The sequence below is a fragment of the Capricornis sumatraensis genome, chromosome 1 (assembly GCF_032405125.1).
Source record: "Capricornis sumatraensis isolate serow.1 chromosome 1, serow.2, whole genome shotgun sequence".
Lineage (NCBI taxonomy): Eukaryota > Metazoa > Chordata > Mammalia > Artiodactyla > Bovidae > Capricornis > Capricornis sumatraensis.
Window position 1 is genome coordinate 172,759,386 of NC_091069.1, and position 19,271 is coordinate 172,778,656.

The 19,271-nt window shown below is 38.5% G+C and overlaps 1 protein-coding gene across 2 annotated transcripts in view; it reads left to right on the top strand.

Moving 5' to 3' along the window:
• SLC15A2 (solute carrier family 15 member 2) overlaps positions 1-19,271 on the top strand; it is a 44,551-nt gene that overhangs the window by 9,006 nt on the left and 16,274 nt on the right. The window contains exons 5-15 of one of the 2 annotated variants that reach the window (XM_068981263.1): positions 2,516-2,608; positions 3,964-4,063; positions 6,395-6,485; positions 6,738-6,815; positions 12,521-12,603; positions 12,996-13,082; positions 13,255-13,344; positions 13,437-13,481; positions 14,754-14,786; positions 15,507-15,595; positions 17,200-17,281. In XM_068981263.1, coding sequence (XP_068837364.1) covers positions 2,516-2,608; positions 3,964-4,063; positions 6,395-6,485; positions 6,738-6,815; positions 12,521-12,603; positions 12,996-13,082; positions 13,255-13,344; positions 13,437-13,481; positions 14,754-14,786; positions 15,507-15,595; positions 17,200-17,281 — 871 coding nt within the window. The remainder of the gene's footprint in view (positions 1-2,515; positions 2,609-3,963; positions 4,064-6,394; positions 6,486-6,737; positions 6,816-12,520; positions 12,604-12,995; positions 13,083-13,254; positions 13,345-13,436; positions 13,482-14,753; positions 14,787-15,506; positions 15,596-17,199; positions 17,282-19,271) is intronic. The other variant, XM_068981272.1, reaches the window with a different exon arrangement.

Consider the following 19,271-nt stretch of genomic DNA (forward strand, 5'->3'; position numbering starts at 1 on the left):
AAACCACAATTTTCTGAATTTAGTACAAACATATATTAAAGGTCCTTCCTCTATTTGAAGTCCCAGAATCCTAGCTTTGTTAAGAGAAAATGGGCACCCACGGTCCCTGACTTTTGTACAAGGAACTCACTGTGTCAGGAGAGAGGTGAAACTTCCTTCAGGGCTACATGTAGGAGAGAGTAGCCAGTAGATACACAATGAAAAACAATTTTTTAAACATGGATACTGGCTTTTTACTGTTTCTATAAGTATCTACTGAGAAGGTTAATTACATGCTCAGATGCTATTTTTGATGCCAAGTTGCTTTTAAGAGAGAATAACATTTTTAGTCATAGTCCCTAGTGTTGGTTTATACCTTGTGACCTGTGCCTGTCAGTCTGATCTCCTGATCATGGCAGTCACTAAAAGCCACTCTCTTAAGTGTGTCTTGCCAAATATACTTTTGGATGTCTTTTCTACACTTCCTCTTTCTCTGAGTGGGTCTATAGCATATCCCTCCCCCTGTCTTTTTTGTCTGGTCAGAGCTGACCCTCTTTATGCTAGGTCTCTTCCTTTGTCATAGCAGGTCTCTGCCTATTGCACATACTCCTTCTCAGTTCCTAAACTCTAATTTAGAATGTCTCTGGCTTTTATATTCTTATGGAGAAATAAAATTTAAAACTTCATCCTTTTCCCTTTCCTTTTTCCACATTAACTTGTTCATAAAACTGAAGGAATGCAGACTGTAAGAAAGAAGTTCTAGACCTAATTCTAATCCTAATTAGCATGGTGCTTTAAAAATGTCCTTTGACGTCTCTGCATTTCACTTTCCTCATTTGCAAATGGAATACTGAAGTCTGTCTGAAGCAGATCTCTGTCCTGTGGTTAGGACTGTAATATCCCCAATGACAACTGCATTTCAAATGCAGAATTTCCAAATCTCTCTTGACTTCTCTCTTCTTCTGTTTAAGTTCTCTGCTGTTAGCTTCCTCACTTATATTCTTCATATTTTAGACTAATTCCTTGAATCTTTCACCTAGAAGGTAGCTTGTTTTTCTTTTAAGGCAATTAGACTTCTCTCACTTGTTTAGTCCAACAATCTGATACTGCCCTGATCTCCCAACACAGGCTATCACTCCAGCTCACACTCCTTTTGTTTTTTCTCTGTGATGATTTAGCATACATCATCTATTTTGTGTTCATAATAGCTGGCCTTTTCTCAGTCACTTTTTATTCCATTTCTTTCTATTCATTCTTTTTGTTCCAATGAAGAAAACTTTTCTCCAGAAGACACTACAAGGCCTTTTAGGAAAACCTATCCCTTCCTTTTTCTTATCTCCTATTTCACATTATAAACCCTCTAAGATCCTTTCCCTGGTGAGCCAACCTAGGAATATTTGGCATTTAGAATGAGAAATCTACATCCTGAGGTTTCTGGTGTCTCCAGCCTCTCTTTGGTATCTTCATCGCATTTTTTTGTATTCCACTTTAGCACATGGTACTTTAAAATTTGCAGAAGTAAGCAATATAATTTCTAAGGTTCCTTCTAGTACTTATATTCTACTTATATGTAAAGAGAATCTGGTGTCCCAATACACATAATACACATTGTATATTTGATAGCTTGCCATGTTTCAGTGTGTGTATCTCAACGCAGGTTCCTACTGGAATTTCTCACTCTTCCACTTACTAGTTGTCATTCAGATCTTTTTTTTGAAAAACAATATAATGTTTGGGAGGAATGGATACATGTATATGTATGGCTGAGTCCCTTTTTTTGCTGTGCACTTGAAACAACGTTAGTTGGCTATATGCCAATAAAAAATATAAAATACTCCAATATAATATACTCCAATGTAAAATAAAAATTAAAAAAAGAAAGAACAACATAACAATAAGTCCCTATCAACTGCATGAGCTATATATCACTGAACAGTCTGTTCAAACGCCTTGGCTCCTTTCTTACCCTTGCTAAATAGTCCATGAGGAAACTGTGGTGGGGATTACAATAACCCAAGTGTTCAGGTTAAACCCTTTACCTCTTTATCCCAGTGACTGTGTTTAAAGAAAGTCCTTTGTTCCCTTATTTTCCTGTTTATGTGATTCTTTCTTGACCTTTATGCGTTTCTACAATCAAAGACATTCCTTGGGAAAAAAACCTCAGGTCAAACATATCCTGTTCTTCTGGTTCTCCTTTCTTAAAACATTATCCCTCACTACAGATCAAACCTGTTCATGATATATCTGTACAAGATCAGGGATTTTCTGTGTGGGGTAGGTAGGGAAAAACAGAAAGCATGAGAAAAGAATGTCCCTAATGCTATAGGGTGAAGAGTTACGGTCCCTTTTTCTAGTCTGTTTGCTTTATTCACCATTATTATTTATATTTGCATTTCTCATATAATTGTTCCCCCCTCCACCCCTTCCTCCTCCTGCTCCATTTATCCTGACACTGAGAACAGTATGAACTCTGAGTCTGTATTGCTCAAATCTCTGAATTCTGTTTGTAGACTGACTGATTTAACTTTCTCAACAGGACAATCATCTATCTCTCCTTGGTGTATGTGCTTGGCCATGTGATCAAGTCCATGGGTGCCTTACCAATAGTGGGGGGACAAATGTTACACACGTGAGTAAAATCATGTAAATCATGTAGATATCATGTAATCATGAACCTCCTCATTGGAAAAGAGCCGCTTTCCTCCATTGGACTGGTAAATGTTTCATGGATTCATTATAGACGTTTTTCTGTCTTACTAGAGATGTCTCTTTATTTTACAACCGACTATTTTATTGGGCTTCCCTGGTGGCTCAGAGGTTAAAGCGTCTGCCTGCAATGTGGGAGACCTGGGTTCGATTGCTGGGTTGGAAAGATCCCCTGGAGAAGGAAATGGCAATCAACTCCAGTATTCCTGCCTGGAGAATCCCATGGACAGAGCCTGGTGGGCTACAGTCCATGAGGTCGCAAAGAGTCAGACACGACTGAGGGACTTCACTCACTATTTTATTATACCAAATTGGTTAAGAAAAAAATATTTGACTAGTTGAACTCTTTCCTGCTTTATCTGAGCTCATTTGTTGTTATTAAATATCTGGGGACTTGTAGAATACTCAGTTAGCATCCTTTTCACAGAAACTCTACATATACTTGAAGATATGAAAATCTTCATGCCCTCTGTATTCCTTCACCTGTTCACCCATCCACACATTGTACTTTAACAGAGTTTCAAAAAAATGTCTGTGATACTTCTTTATAGTATATTGTAGAATTCATATTCAAAGCTTGAATGATTTCCATTTATGTGTAGTCCCATATATTCCAGTTGCTCTGTCCCTCTTTGTTAAGCTATTGATGTTTATGATGCCAGAGAATCTTGATAGGTTCTGACGTTTTGTTGGTTCAGTCAGAGAGGATTAGATTTGTTCATGAAGCAGGTTATATATATATTTGTGTTTATAATGTGGCTAAACATGTATTTTCCAGTGAGTTAAGAATTGTGTTTGAGATTTAATGGATATTAGACACCTTATTATTGTTGTCCCATCAGAAATCACTGACATTTCTTCCATTAGTTATGACTAACTTAAGATTTTATTTTGTGGCTACTAAGAATATGTAGGATAAAGGTTCACAAGGTCTTTCTATTGACATGTCCCTTTGACTATGACGATATTGAGAACAGTCTTAACTCTGGAGTTCCTTGAGTATTGGCTTCTATATGTTGCACGCATAAGGTAAATGAAACTATCAGGGACAAAATCTTCCCATGTAATGATACTTTCTGGCAGCAACTCAAGGATTATGAAGATTATAAGTGCTCCTGAGTCTCTCCTAGGAGGAAGCCATTGGGAAGTGCCTGCAATATAGAAATGTGAAGGAGGTCATGCCCTTGTACACATATTTTTTCTCTTATAGCTCTATATTCCATTTCTACCGTTGTGTTTAGTATCAGTATGGTTAGCACTCTCACATTTCCATTTCAGAGTCCTGTCAATGGTCGGCCTGAGTCTAATAGCTTTGGGGACAGGAGGTATCAAACCCTGTGTGGCAGCTTTTGGTGGAGACCAGTTTGAAGAAAAACATGTAAGAGTCTGGTCATTTCTCTATTTTCAAGAATTAGAGCAGGCATTAAATGACAGGTAGTGATTTGCCAAGATTGAAGTGATCCAGTAGTTAGAACATATCTGAGTAGTGTTCAGTGCTGGGTACTGATCATTAATAAAGAGAAAAATGGAAACATTTCAAAGGAATATGACCAGGACTAAAAAGATGCAGCTTAGGAAGAAAAGTTGATGGAAATGAAGATACTTAGACTGGATAAGATAAGACTTGAAAGAGAATATTATAATTATCTATAGATACTGGAAGTTGTTTAGTCACTCAGTCATGTCCAACTCTTTGTGACCCCATGGGCTGCAGCACGCCAGGCATCCCTGTCCACGGGATTTTCCAGGCGAGAATACTGGAGTGGGTTGCCATTTCTTCCTTCAGAGGATCTTCCCAACCCAGGGATCGAACCTGTATCTCCTGCATTGCAGGCAGATTCTTTACCTTCTGAGTTACTCCCTTTATATAGATATTGGAAGGATGTCAGTAACTAATTGGAGAAGGCAATGGCACCTCACTCCAGTACTCTTGCCTGGAAAATCCCATGGATGGAGGAGCCTGGTGGGCTGTAGTCCATGGGGTCGCTAACAGTCGGAAATGACTGAGCGACTTCACTTTCACTTCACTTTCCACTTTCATGCACTGGAGAAGGAAATGGCAACCCACTCCAGTGTTCTTGCCTGGAGAATCCCAGGCACGGGGGAGCCTGGTGGGCTGCCATCTATGGGGTCGCACAGAGTCAGACACGACTGAAGTGACTTAGCAGCAGCAGCAGCAGCAGCAGCAGCAATAATTAATCCAAAGATCAATGACAGAAAGCTATAGGAAGTTAGCCTTTCACTTGATGAAAGGAAAAACTTCAAATATTAATGAGTTCACTCTCACTTAAGGTATTTAAGAAGATACATGGTCATCACTTTGGGAATGGGAGGTAATGAGTAGTTTGGAGATGATATAAGCATCTCTAGCCTTGGGATTCTACAAAGGAGAAAATGACCATTTGGAATAAAACAGAATTAATTTCTTTAGATGATCCTGTCTTGATGATCCTTCCTTCTTTTCCTAGACACTTTCCACTGTCCATGGTGGGTGGGAGGCCAGTATGAATAAAGGTAAAAACATACCTGTTAAGGAAGCAGTGACAACTAGGCAAGGAAAATACTCTATTCTTAGATCAACCAACATTTCTAGCTTCCTCTTTTTACCTCTCAGTTTTCCTTTTTGATGGTCTTCATGTATCATTCCCTCTTCTATAGCTATTTATCATGTTTCTTTTATCATGTTTGTTTTTTACTCTCTGTTCTTTCTCTGTATCATGTCTTTCTGCATTTCTCTAACCTTTCAGACCCTGTGGGTTATTTTATATTCTTTATCTACCCAGGGGTTCATAGATTATAATTGCTTGCTAACCTTAGAGAAGTCACCAAACTCTGGCAAGTGGGATTCTATGCACAATGAATTCTACACATAGATGAATGGAGCAGGTTTAAATGGGGACCAGAAGAGGAAGCAGAACACACCATAAATGGAAAATGGAGATTGTGCTGATGTGTCAGGGGAGTCAGAATGAAGCACAGACATGCATAATGAATAAAGCGTCAGCAACTTTATTTGAAAGCTGCTTCATTTTGTACGTGCTCCACAAAGATATTTCAGTAATAGGACAAACCCACTTCCAAGTTTCCACTGGCCACTGCCCAGCCCACAGACTTTCTTTAATAGTCTCTGGCAGACTTCCCATGAGCATTAGGTAAATTATTCTGTTTGGTCAACAATTTACTCAACTGTTTCATATTCTAGTCCTATTCCTACCACACATTCCACAAAATCTATTATTTAACTCAGCCACTCATTCACTAACTTAATTCAGTTTAATAAACATTTACTGAGTCTAATATAAGACAAGTGCTATGCTAGTGATGCTTGTGAGGATTACAGAAAATAATAAGGTATTTTTTCTGCTCTGAAGGAACTCTCGACCTACTGAAACAAATTTAATACAGAGACTAATACTAGAATAAACACTATAGGACACACTACATAGACATAGTATACAAGATGATCATTTTTGCCAATATAAAAGGGTAAAAAAATGTTAAAGATGATTGCACTAGGGTGTGAAAGGTAGAGAAATGTTTATTTGGGGTCAGCAAGATATGTGTTAAAATATCTAATATGACATTCACATACTATGGAGGCAGTATCTGAATTGGTATATGTACCTCTTAATGAGTCTGAAGAGGTGGGGGTGGACCAAGGAGGCACACTGAACTGATGATTTGTCCTGTTTTGGCTTTTTTTTTTCAGGCAGAGGAACGGACTAGATACTTCTCAGTCTTCTACCTCTCCATCAATGCAGGGAGCTTGATTTCTACATTTGTCACACCCATGCTGAGAGGTTGGGATCTTTTCTGAGGGCCTCTGTATAAGCTTTACTCTGCCCAGCCAGAAATCCATTGAAGGCTTCTTACTGTCCATCTTCTCCTTTTATACGAGTTTTTAATCTTGATTTGTCTGGCCCAAAAGAAGGATTATGGATTAGGTGTTGGGAGGAAAGAAGATGGCTGTGTCTATGACCTCAAAAACCTGAGCTTATAGAACAGAACATCAAAAATGTTCAGGATTAATTTGGTTTTGTTTTTTCCTGTAGGAGATGTGCAGTGTTTTGGGAAGGACTGCTACGCATTGGCTTTTGGAGTTCCAGGACTGCTTATGCTGATAGCTCTTGGTAAGTGCAGTGGGGCAAAGGAAACTAATAACCACTGATGCCTTCCACGTGGAAAGCATGAGTAAGCACTATACACAAACTATTTTATTCAGTCCTCACACAAGCCTATTAGGTGTTATTGTAGGGGTTTTCCCTAGAAATTATAGATAAATTAACTGAATAAAGTTAGAAGCCTAAAAAAAAATAGTGCCCACGGTTATATAACTAATAAGCTTCCTGAGAGTTTTAAAAAGACTGATCCTTGGATGCCATGTAGGACCAATTAAATCAGGATCTCTGTGGGATACAGCCGTGGCATCTAAAATTTTTTAAGTTTCTAATTGTAGTCACAGTTGAGATGTACTGATCTATATTGCAATATATAGTGAAGCAAAGAGAATAATCCTTCCTCTCAAACCAGCTTATTTCATCTGATAACTATCTGGTAACTGGAAGATGTAAAAATTCTTTGGGCCTTTTAAAGCTTCTAGGGTCAGCTGTTTCTGCCCTGCTCTGCAATGCTTCCAAGAAGTTTGCTCCTGAGCAATGAGAATAAGAGGAGCTGGATAAGTAGGGGAAAACTGATGCAACTTAGATCAAGTGGCATTCTCTTTACCACTGAGAAACCAGCAATGGAAGAGGAAGAGGAATATATGTGTTGCTTAGTTTACACAGTCCAAGGGGAAACTTGGACATGATTGTTTCTAATCATTGACCTGGAAACCTGTTCTCACACTGAGCCTTTGGGTGACACCCCCCTGGAGGATATCCAGTCCAAACACATAAAGAGCTCAATAAAGGATAAAGAGCCCAGAGGCTCACTGTTCCATCTGATTATTTTCAAACAGAGTTGGGGGGGTAATAATATTACTCAGGCAAGTTGCAATTCCAATTCCAAGGAAATTTATGTGTTAGTCCAGGGCCCAGTGATAATACATTCTGTTTCCTTCTCTCTTCAAAGCCAAATATATTCCTAGTTTTCCTGATTAGTACTATGTCTTTTTCTCTGGATCATTGCACAATATTATTTACATATCATAATAATTATGAAGATCAAAAGAGATGCTTTTGAAATGTTTACAAATTATGAAATGTTTAATTGAATGTTAAACGTTAAGTGTTAGCTGTCATCATTAGTTACTTCAGTTTTCTGGGTACTGATAAATCAATTCTCTGATTTTTCACTATAATTTAATTTATTTGATTTTTTTCACTCACTAATTCATTCAGCAAACATCTATTTAATGAACAGTTAATGTGTCAGATTCTGTGTTAGGTACTGGGATCACGTTATTGAATTAGGTAGCTACAGAATTCATGCTTTCAAAGAATTTATTTGGTCCAGCAGGAGGAGGGAGACAGAGGAATAAACAGGATCTCTCAATATAGTATCGTCACTGTCAGAACTAGAGAAATACAGAGGAAGCTATAAGAACACAGAGGGATACCTAAGACGTTGAGGCTCAGAAAAGCTTTGCCTAAAGAAATGATAGGGAAGGTAAGACCTAAAGCATTAACAGCAGTTAATCAAAGAAGAGATTGAAAGTGAAACAGAAATAGGGCATGGTATCTATAAGACAAAGGGTTGAGAAATAGTATGATATATTTGAAGGCCTTGAAGGAACAGACGATAAAGAGGAGAAACTGACAGAAACCAGATAATGAAAGGCTTTTAACTTATTAAGGAATTAGAACTTTATCAGGAGAATAGTAGGGAGCTTCAAAAGGGTTTTAAATAAAGGAATGATCATTAGATGTTTATTTTTCAGTGGTATTTCTGACTGTAATGTGGAAAAAGAATGGATTAAGGATGAGACAAAGGATATTCTTTGTCTTGATTATTGAATTTTTGGTACTTCCTTAAATTTTGTGCTCAAGGTGAGTGCCTACCTTAGCTCACCTTCTTCAGCACTGACAGAACTGACAAACTTGATATGATTAGATGTGTGAAAGTAAGAGAGAAGATAAGCCAGGACTGAATGCGACATTCTGACTTGAGCAAATGGGTGGATAGTAGGAGTACGGTCTAAGGGAGACTAGGCTTGGGGCAATACCAATGAATTTAGTTTGGACATGTAACATTTAGATGTTTTTGGAACATCTAATTGGGAGTACCAAACTTTTAAATCTGTATTTATTTGGAAATACAGGTTTAAAGTCCAGAATAAATGTCTGGACTATAGATATAGAGTTGGAGCTATTAGTACATGGATAGCAATTAAGTCAGGAAAATAGATGGAATGACTAAGAGTATGATAAAGGAGAACAAGGATAGGACCTTGAGAAATACCAATATTTAAAAGACAAACAAATGAGCTAAGCACCAGGCATTAGAAATAAACAAGTTATGGCAACTAATTTACAAGAAATTTTGTTGTCCTGGTGAAAAATTAAGTTCTCTTCACTGTGATAGTGCAGAAATAAAGATATCTACAAGGATGTACAGCAAAGGCAATAATTAAGTTGCGCTGAAGCCATTCAAATCAAGGTTCACTAAAGAAAAGTTGGGAAAGGGCTCTCCAGGTAGGGAAAAAAAAACTGCAAATGGAGAGGTAGAAAACAGAATGTGGCATTTTGAGAACCAGGGTGATTTCCATAATACCACAATCAGACCTTTAGGGAACAATCTCCATGGCATAAACCTTTAGAATAATGTTTCAAATTAGTATGGGAATGAGTCTTATTGTAATGAAAACTTCATAGTAATTATTTTCTCCAATATATGGATTGTCGACTCTTGATGTATTTATATTATTAATATTAAAGAGATTTTTCAGCATTAAGCTTACTTTTATACAAGCCAGCATTTACTTATAAGTTGTATTTCCTTTAAGATGAAAATGTGTTGACTCCAATTTTGTATTTGAATTAGGTAAAGGATTCAGCAGTTAAACAAACAAAAAAAGACAGGTAAAGAGGGGAAAGCCCACAGATGAGACTAAAAATGAATGCGGAAAGTAATAGTAGTTCTACCTTGGATACCAAGAGGATTTCAGGAAGGGGATCATTCAGAGTAACAAATATTACTAACTGGGAAAGCAAGATAAGGGTGAAAAATGTCCATTAAATATGGTGACACAAAGGTCTTTGATTTGATGATATCAGTTATGGTAGATTGGTGGAGTTTCAAGAATAATTAGAGCAGATCAGGAAGTGAATAAAATGAATGAAAGAAAACAGTAAGAATTTTATAGCTGAAAGGTGACATGGAGTCAGGAAAGGATATTAAGCACGTTTGATTATTATTAGGAACACTCCAGTAAAGAAAGATGTTGAAGATGTAAGGCAAGACAGTATAATCAATATGAAAGCACACATGGTAGAATTGTATTTACACAAGAGGAGGAACATTACCTTCATGTAACTGGAGAGAGGAGGGGATGGGGATGGATACAAATATTAATAGATTTGGTGGCAGGAGTTGAGGGAGTTTTCATCTGAAGCCTTCTATTTTCTTTGTGAAGTAAGAGGCAACAAGGTCTACTAGTGGAAGTAAATGTTAGAGAAACTCAAGGTCCCTACCCATCTTCTTCAGTTAAGTGGCCTTCAAACTTAAGTGTGACCTTGTCAAGTTGATCACCTCACCTTCTTTTTATCACTCCGTTGTCACATTTTAGACCAGAATTCCTGAGAAGTTCAGCCCCTTTCTAGGATCATTATTAGTTTCAAGAGCTGTCTATTTCCCATCCAAAATTTTCTACTTGTCCAGATACCTTTTTTATCTGCCCACTTGTCTCTCAGGATTAGCATTCTTTATCTGAACTTTTTTTTTTTAATCAACAATAAGAAGGCCATGGTAAGTGGTAAAGCATGCTATTTGGAGAAGTTTGGGAGAAACTCAGAGGATAATAAAGAAAAAGTGGTGGAGTGAGCCTGACAGAGAAGAATGGAGAAAGTAGAAAGTTAAGAGAGAAAAGTAGGGTGATTCAGGCGTTCTGGATGTAAGGATATTGGAGATTGTTACTAGTCACTGAAGAAGGCATTTTTGGTAGAGGAGCTGCTAGAGGGACATCTTTCTTGCTGGAGCCGGGAAATCATTCAAGAGGAAAGTATATTGGAGATGGTACCAAAATGGAGGTTTCCCACAAATTTTAGTTAAATTTAATAAACTTTGGCCACCTGATGCGAAGAGCTGACTAATTTGAAAACACCCTGATGATGGGAAAGATTGAGGGCAGGAGGAGAAGGGGACAACAGAGGATGAGATGGTTGGATGGCATCACCAACACAATGGACATGGGTTTTGGTAAACTCCGGGAGTTGGTGATGGACAGGGAGGCCTGGTGTGCTGCAGTTCATGGGGTCACAAATAGTTGGACACAACAGAGCGACTGAACTTAACTGAACTGAATACACTTGAAAAAAAAACCTTGCGATTTTATAATTGTAAAGTAATATCTCATTGCTGGTATGTGGAAAATGAAGTAAAAACAAGAAAATTAAATTCACTTACAGATAGCTATGGAGATGTGGTTAAAAGATAAAGATATGCGTTGAGAGAAAAAGAGTTCAAGAACAGAAATAAAACAGAAAAGAATTGTTTTAGGAATAATGAATAGTAGTTAGAAGATACATTGGCAAATACAGAGTGATGAAAGGAAAAGTGGGAAGCAGTTGGTTGTGGGGAACTCTGTTGCAGATAGGGGTCACGTCTTTTTTATCTTTATTCTCAGCAGTGTCAGGTAAAATGTGTGATGCAAAGATCAATAAATGAGGTCCTTTATGGTAGTTAAGAGTATAGATTTTTGAGTTGAAAGGCCTCAGTTCAAGAAGGTAGTTTCTGATCTTACTACCAAGCTTAAAAAGGAATTGGAAGAGGCATAACTTAGCAGAGGTGGGTTGAGGGTGGGGTGTCAGTGCTGGAAGGGAACACTGGGGTCTAGAATATGTTTTTTATCTGGTCTGAGTTACATCGGTGTGTTCACTTGTAAAAATTCATTAAGTTTTACATCTATTATTTACTTGTTCTTCTTATATTTTAATACAATTTATTTCATATCATTTAAAAGATTCTATATGAAAGTTTACTGATATCAAAAATAAATAATGAAAAACTGTAGTTTCTGGCAATTTCCATCTGTGCAATCTTGCACAACTTGCTTTTGATTTCTTTAAGTGTAAAACCCTTTTCAGGTTAAATCAGTACTATTATGTAAAATGCTTAACTCTATATATAATAATAAACCTTCAAGAGATCATTAATGATAATAATAACCATCAGGATAATAATGAATTTGGGAAAATCCATTTCAGGAGTTAGGACTTATTAGGTAGGTCTTGGAAACAAGATTTTAATTTGGCAGCAGATAAGGAGAAATGAACAGGGATTAAGAAACTACTTGGTGGCCATTTTGAAAATAGAGGGTAGAAGTTGTGAGGTCCTATACGAGTCATAGCCCTGGTGATGCAGAGAGGGGACAAGCAGGAAACACACTGAAGATAGAAGGTCAGTGAAAGTTGATAATATATTAGATGTAGAGATGAGCTAGAAGATGGAGAATTCAGAGGTGACTTTCATTTCTGTGATTACAGGAAAGTCTACACATTGACCATTTTATTTTTCTCTTGGCTCCCATAGTTTTTATGACTCCAAAGTCAGGGAGCATCAGTCAGTTTCCACCCTTTATGAGATGTGTCAATCATTCCTACATTTCAGCAGTGTGTCCTTAGTGTTGACAACTAAATGTGCTAAGTGAGAAACTAATAACTCTGTTTATCTACTGCAGTTGTGTTTGCAATGGGAAGCAAACTATACAGAAAACCACCTCCTGAAGGAAACATACTGAATCAAGTGGTCAGATGTATCTGGGTAAGTTCATGAACTGTTTGTCTGCCTTTTTCAATCACGAGAAAAGAAATGCTGTTCTGAGCCTACAGGCCTTCAAACATGGGTATACACTTTTCTCAATGACCTCTGCGCTGCTTCTGTGACTTTTAGAAAGTAGGATTGATCAAACTTCACTTGATACCTCTATTTAACCTTTAGCTGAAAAGAATATAATCATTTTTAAACACTGGCAAAAGTTTTCTGAAATGTGGTTACATATGTTGAAATTATATTTCACTGAAATTCAATGTGTGATGAAATCAAAAGTTTAGATTAAGTCACTCAAGAGTATGTGTGTCTAAGGGAAGATACAGTGAAATGGAAAAGGCAGGGGATGGGTGTTCCTCTCTTCTGATATCTATGCTCTGCCCTAGTTTGCCATTTCCAGCCGTTTCAAGAACCGTTCTGGGGACAATCCCAAGCGAGAGCACTGGCTGGACTGGGCAGCTGAGAAATACTCAGTAAGTTGAACTGCAGAAACATCTGATGCCTTCATAGAGTTTTTCCTAATAACCAAACTGATTCTCTTCTACTGTACTTGACCTCTTCTCTTACTGTTCTGGCCCATTTCTACTCCAAGCGAGAAATCCTTAAATGCCAATTCAGCCTATTCCTTCTTCCTCCTCTTTGCAGAAGCAGCTCATTATGGACGTGAAGGCACTGACCAGGGTACTGTTCCTTTATATCCCATTGCCCATGTTCTGGGCGCTTTTGGATCAGCAGGTAAGAATAGTTCTTTTGAAAACTACCTGTTCTTCCAGCCCCTTCTCTCTCAAAGGAAAGGGATTTCCTCTAATAGCATCTGTTTGCCATAGGGATCACGATGGACCTTGCAAGCCACCAGGATGAATGGGAATTTGGTGAGTAGAAGAGATTTTTTCCAATATCATTTTCTTTTTAATCCACACTAAGGAAAAATTTCTTTGTGTTTTTGCCTAAAAAGTGACATAAGATTATGCCTTTAGCATGAAGTTACTGGGTAGGCAAAGTGAGTATTAAAAGATAGAATCTTATCTTTGAAAATCAGAAAGGTAAGGATGGAAAGGTTTCAGTGTATACAGGAAGCACTGAGACAATAGCAAATGAAGTGATAGGGAGTGGATAGTGATAGGGAGTGGATAGGGAGCAAATGAAGCCTGGGGAATGGATGTTTCCTTCCAACTATGCCCCACCAAAGCTCCCATCTTAGCTCAGTCAGTAAAGAATCTGCCTTCAATGCAGGAGACCTGAGTTTGATTCCTGGGTCAGGAAGCTCCCCTGCAGAAGGAAATGGCAACCCACTCCAGTATTCTTGCATGGAGAATTCCATGGAGAGAGGAGCCTGGCAGGCTACAGTCCATGGACTTGCAAGAGTTGAACATGACTTAGTAACCAAACCACCACCACCAGGCACCCCAGGGCAAAACAGATTGCTGTGACAACACAGTTGGCCCAACCTCTCAGGCAGGGTTCACAGCAGGGATCCAGAGGTGGGATATTTTGTTCATGGATACAGAAATAATGGGAAATTTTTAAACATAATGTTCTCTTTTTAAAATTTTCATTCATTGACAAATTCTTCTTTCATTTTTATTCCCACTGCCTAGATTATTGTATGTTCTCCTGCCATCTCACTTGTGAAGAAGGCAGGGTGGAATGATGCCAGGGTTTTATAAGCCAGTTTGTTTGGAGCTTGCCTAATATAATTTCATCTTTTCCCTTCCTCTGGCTGTCCAGGATTTACCATGGTTATCTTCCTTTTGACCCTCTGAAGGGTCAAACTTTAAAAACACTGTGTGTCGAGGGGAGACTTCACCCTAACCATGATACCTTTTTGTCCTTCACATCTTTACCGCCATGACTACAGTTACTGAGATTAATAAAAACACACTGACTCTATTCTCTCTCAAGTTAAAAAAGCATAGTGCACAGAAAATAAGATTCTCCCTTATGCCCATCTGCCTTCAGAAGCCATAGTCTAAGCCATTCTAGCCTATTCCCCCACATACCCTTACAAGGATAATAGTGGCTCTGAACCAAAGACCTGATGGATATTATCTTATGCTTCTCACCTGCTAATTATCAAGATTGTTGATCTAGGCTTTTTTTGTCCTTATGCCAGTATCTTCATGTGATTTGTTGTCATGTTTCAGGGTTTCTTTGTGCTTCAGCCTGATCAGATGCAGGTAGGAGACTTCTCTATATTCTTGGGTACTTATTTCTTCCCTTATCTATAACTTTACGTGTAGTAGGAGGATTACCAACCATAATTTGATAGGGTTTTTTCCTTGTATGCTGAGGAGGGCTAAACATAGTGATGAAAATATTCTCTTTAAGCCTCACACTTCTCTTTCATATCTTCTCTTAAGCAAGTAGCTCCTGCAGAAACTCCAGGGAGTTTTGAACTCACAGGGAAAGTGTAAACATTGGATTTTTTTTTCCATGTCAAGTATCATGTTGTCAGAGGAAGTATAACGCTTTGTTGTGTGAGCAGTGAATTCAGAAGCCCTGTTTATTGGTGACTTCCAGTTATTTTTAACTCTTTGTTTTGTTCAACAGTCCCCAATTCCTTTTTCTCTCTTTCCTTTCTCCTGACCATGACATTTTTCCCTTGGTTGTGAAACTGGATAAGATCAGAGCAAATGGGAGGAAAGAACTCCTAATTAATTGACAGAAAAACCAGTACAGAGTGAAACTTGTTCCTTGGGATATTTGGAAGCTAATGTGCTATGCAGGGGTATTACAGTCTTGGGTATAAAGGGACTGAAAGATGTGGAATCATTCTGTACACTGTATGATGAAAGTGTGTTTGGATGTGAGAGAGTATGCACACACGCAAATGAAAGCACATGCTCACACTCATAATAGAACACTTGTAACTAATTCTTTTTACCATCCTGTTACAGGTGCTAAATCCCTTTTTGGTTCTTATCTTCATACCATTGTTTGACCTTGTCATTTATCGTCTGGTCTCCAAGTGTGGCATTAACTTCACGTAAGTGCTCACTATGGGCTTCCCAGGTAGCTCTAGTGGTAAAGAATCTGCCTGCCAATGTAGGAGAAATAAGGGACATGGGTTCAATCCCTGGGTCAGGAAGATTCCCTTGAAGAGGGCATGGCAACCCACTCCAGTATTCTTGCCTGGAGAATCCCATGGACATAGAAGACCAACAGGCTACAGTCCACGGGGTCGCAAAGAGTCAGACATGACTGAAGCAACTTAGCACCATGCACACAAGTGTTCACTATGACTATGTTACTCCAAATTGACTCAGAATTTGCCCAGTTTGATAAAGAGTCAGTATCTTTTCTGCTTAGTAATGATTTTTTTTGGCTTATCATTTTTCTGCTTCTGTTTAACCACATTAGATTAAATGCCTATTAATACTGGAGGATGGGAATTAGATCTAATTAATTCTTAACTTAGAGAGTCCAAGTCATTACTGCAGACTTACATATGTGATGTTGAAAAGATAGGAGTACACTTCATGGAAAGTCAAAAGTAGGTGATTAGTCTCCTAAACCAACTTGCTGCTTTGTACATAAAAGTTGCCTCTTCAAAGCAGTCCAAAGTCTTTGATGATTAACTAATCCCTTTAAATCTCTTACTTTCCCTATGAAACAAATGAAGGACCTCATAAGAGTGGGGATAGAAACTGTTATCCCCCTTTCTAAATATAAGTGTTATTCTTTGTAAAGTTTGACAGAGGAGGGTGTTAAGTCATCTATAATATCTGATTTAATAGCAATTTCCTTTTGATAATCCTTTCATATATTCAAATGACTTTTTGCCATTTACTCATTCATTGAGCACCAAGTGCTTTGTAAAAGCACAAATCTTGCTTCTAAGGAGTTTATCCTTTAGTAAGGGAGCTAGAAGGAGCAAGGTTATTGCACAAGATAAATTACGTTAATATGTCAAGCCTAAGAAGAGAAACAAAGTACCAGGAAATGCAGAGATGGAAGAGTGGCCAGCATCAAGAAAAAATTATAAAGAAGAGGAAAAGAAGGTAATAATATATAGTAACTGGTATATGGTAAATGTTCAATAATTCTGGCTATATTACTATTATTTTTGCTATTGTGATATAATAGATAGAAAAACCATCATTAATAAAGATGGAAAATTTGGTGTGTTACAAAGAATAGTTCAGTGTGACTCAAGTAAAGGTAGAAAGAAGGATACATGAAGGGGAGTACTAGGAAATACTTTGAAAGTAATTGAGAACAAATTAGGTAAACTAAGGGGGGTTAGCGGAGAAGGCAATGGCACCCCACTCCAGTACTCGTGCCTGGAAAATCCCATGGATGGAGGAGCTTAGTAGGCTACAGTCCATGGGGTCGCTAAGAGTCGGACATGACTGAGCGACTTCACTTTCACTTTTCACTTTTCATGCACTGGAGAAGGAAATGGCAGCCCACTCCAGTGTTCTTGCCTGGAGAATCCCAGGGATGGGGGAGCCTGGTGGGCTGCCATCTATGGGGTCGCACAGAGTCGGACACGACTGAAGCGACTTAGCAGCAGCAGTAGCAAGGGGGTTTAGATTTTATTCTTTAGCACCTACAGTTTAGGTATAATTGCCTCTGTTTCCTCTACAGATCACTTAGGAAAATGGCTGTTGGTATGATCCTAGCATGCCTGGCTTTTGCAGTTGCTGCTGCTGTAGAGATAAAAATTAATGTGAGTACAGTAAATCTTAAGCTCCATGAGGGCAGGATGAAATCTGTTTTGTTCATTTCTCTGACTTGTTCAATCTCGATTCACTGGGCCCTACCACAGTAGCTGTTTTACAGAAGGTGCATAATAAGTATTTGTGGCAAATGAGTAGATATAGGAGTAGAGCAGCAGTGTAAAATGAAGCCCACCTCCCACCTGAATGATGTAGGAATTTCCAAACACCAGTATCCAAGATATATAATCATTTCTTTGATACCTTACCAAACACTCAAATACCTTTTGGCAGGTTGAATAGTCACTATTGGGGAATGATGTATGGGGCCACAGCCAAGTCACAAAGCATGGAGTTTGTTACCTGGCATCGGTGCTTACAGGGGATTCTCTGATAGCTCAGTTGATAAAGAATCCACCTGCTATGCGAGAGATGTGAGTTCAGTTCCTGAGTTGGGAAGATCCCCTGGCGTAGGGAAAGACTACAGAAGCAGAAGATATTTAAGAAGAGGTGGCAAAAATACACAGAAGAGCTATACAAAAAAGATCTTCATGACCCTGATAACCACGATAGTGTGATCACTCATATAGAGCCAGACATCCTGGAATATGAAGTCAAGTGGGCCTTAGAAAGCATCACTACGAACAAAGCTAGTGGAGGTGATGGAATTCCAGTTGAGCTATTTCAAATCCTAAAAGATGATGCTGTGAAAGTGATGCACTCAATATGCCAGCAAATATGGAAAACCCAGCAGTGGCCACAGGACTGGAAAAGGTCAGTTTTCATTCCAATCCCGAAGAAAGACAATGCCAAAGAATGCTCAAACTACTGCACAATTGCACTCATCTCACACACTAGCAAAGTAATGCTCAAAATTCTTCAAGCCAGGCTTTAGCAGTACATGAACCAAGAACTTCCAGATGTTCAAGCTGGATTTAGAAAAGGCAGAGGAACCAGAGATCAAATTGCCAACATCAAAAAAGCAAGAGAGTTCTAGAAAACCATCTATTTCTGCTTTATTGACTATGCCAAAGCCTTTGACTGTGTGGATCACAACAAACTGGAAAATTCTTCAAGAGATAGGACTACCAGACCACCTTACCTGCCTCCTGAGAAATCTATATGCAGGTCAAGAAGCCACAGTTAGAACTGGACATGGAACAACAGACTGATTTCCAAATTCCTGATTCCAAATTTCCAATTTCCTGATTTCCAAATCAGGCAAGAAGTATGTCAAGGCTGTATATTGTTACCCTGATTATTTACTTTATATGCAGAGTACATCATGTGAAATCCCAGGCTAGATGAAGCACAAGCTGGAATCAAGATTGCTGGGAGAAATATCAGTAACCTCAGATATGCAGATGACACCACCCTTCTGGCAGAAAGTGAAGAGGAACTAAAGAGCTTCTTAATGAAAGTGAAAGAGGAGAGTGAAAAAGCTGGCTTAAAACTCAACATTCAGAAAACTAAGATCATGGCATCTGGTCCCATCACTTCATGGCAAATAGATGGGGAAACAGTGAGAGACTTTATTTTCTTGGGGTCCAGAATCACTGCAGATGTTGACTGCAATGATTAAATTAAAAGATGATTGCTCCTTGGAAAAAAAGCTATGACAAACCTAGACAGCATATTAAAAAGCAGAGACATTACTTTGCCAACAAAGGTCCATCTAATCAAAGCTATGGTTTTTTCCAGTAGTCATGTATGTATGTGAGAGTTGGACCATAAAAAAAGCTGAGTGTCGAAGAATTGATGCTTTTGAACTGTGGTGTTGGAGAAAACTCTTGAGAGTCCCTTGGACTGCAAGGAGATCAAACCAGTCAATCCTAAAGGAAATCAATCCTGAATATTCATTGGAAGGACTGATTCTGAAGCTGAAACTCCAATACTTTGGCCACTTGCTGCAAAGAACTGACTCATTGCAAAAGACCCTGACGCTAGGAAGACTGAAGGCAGAAGAAGGGGATGACAGAGGATGAGATGGTTGGATGGCAT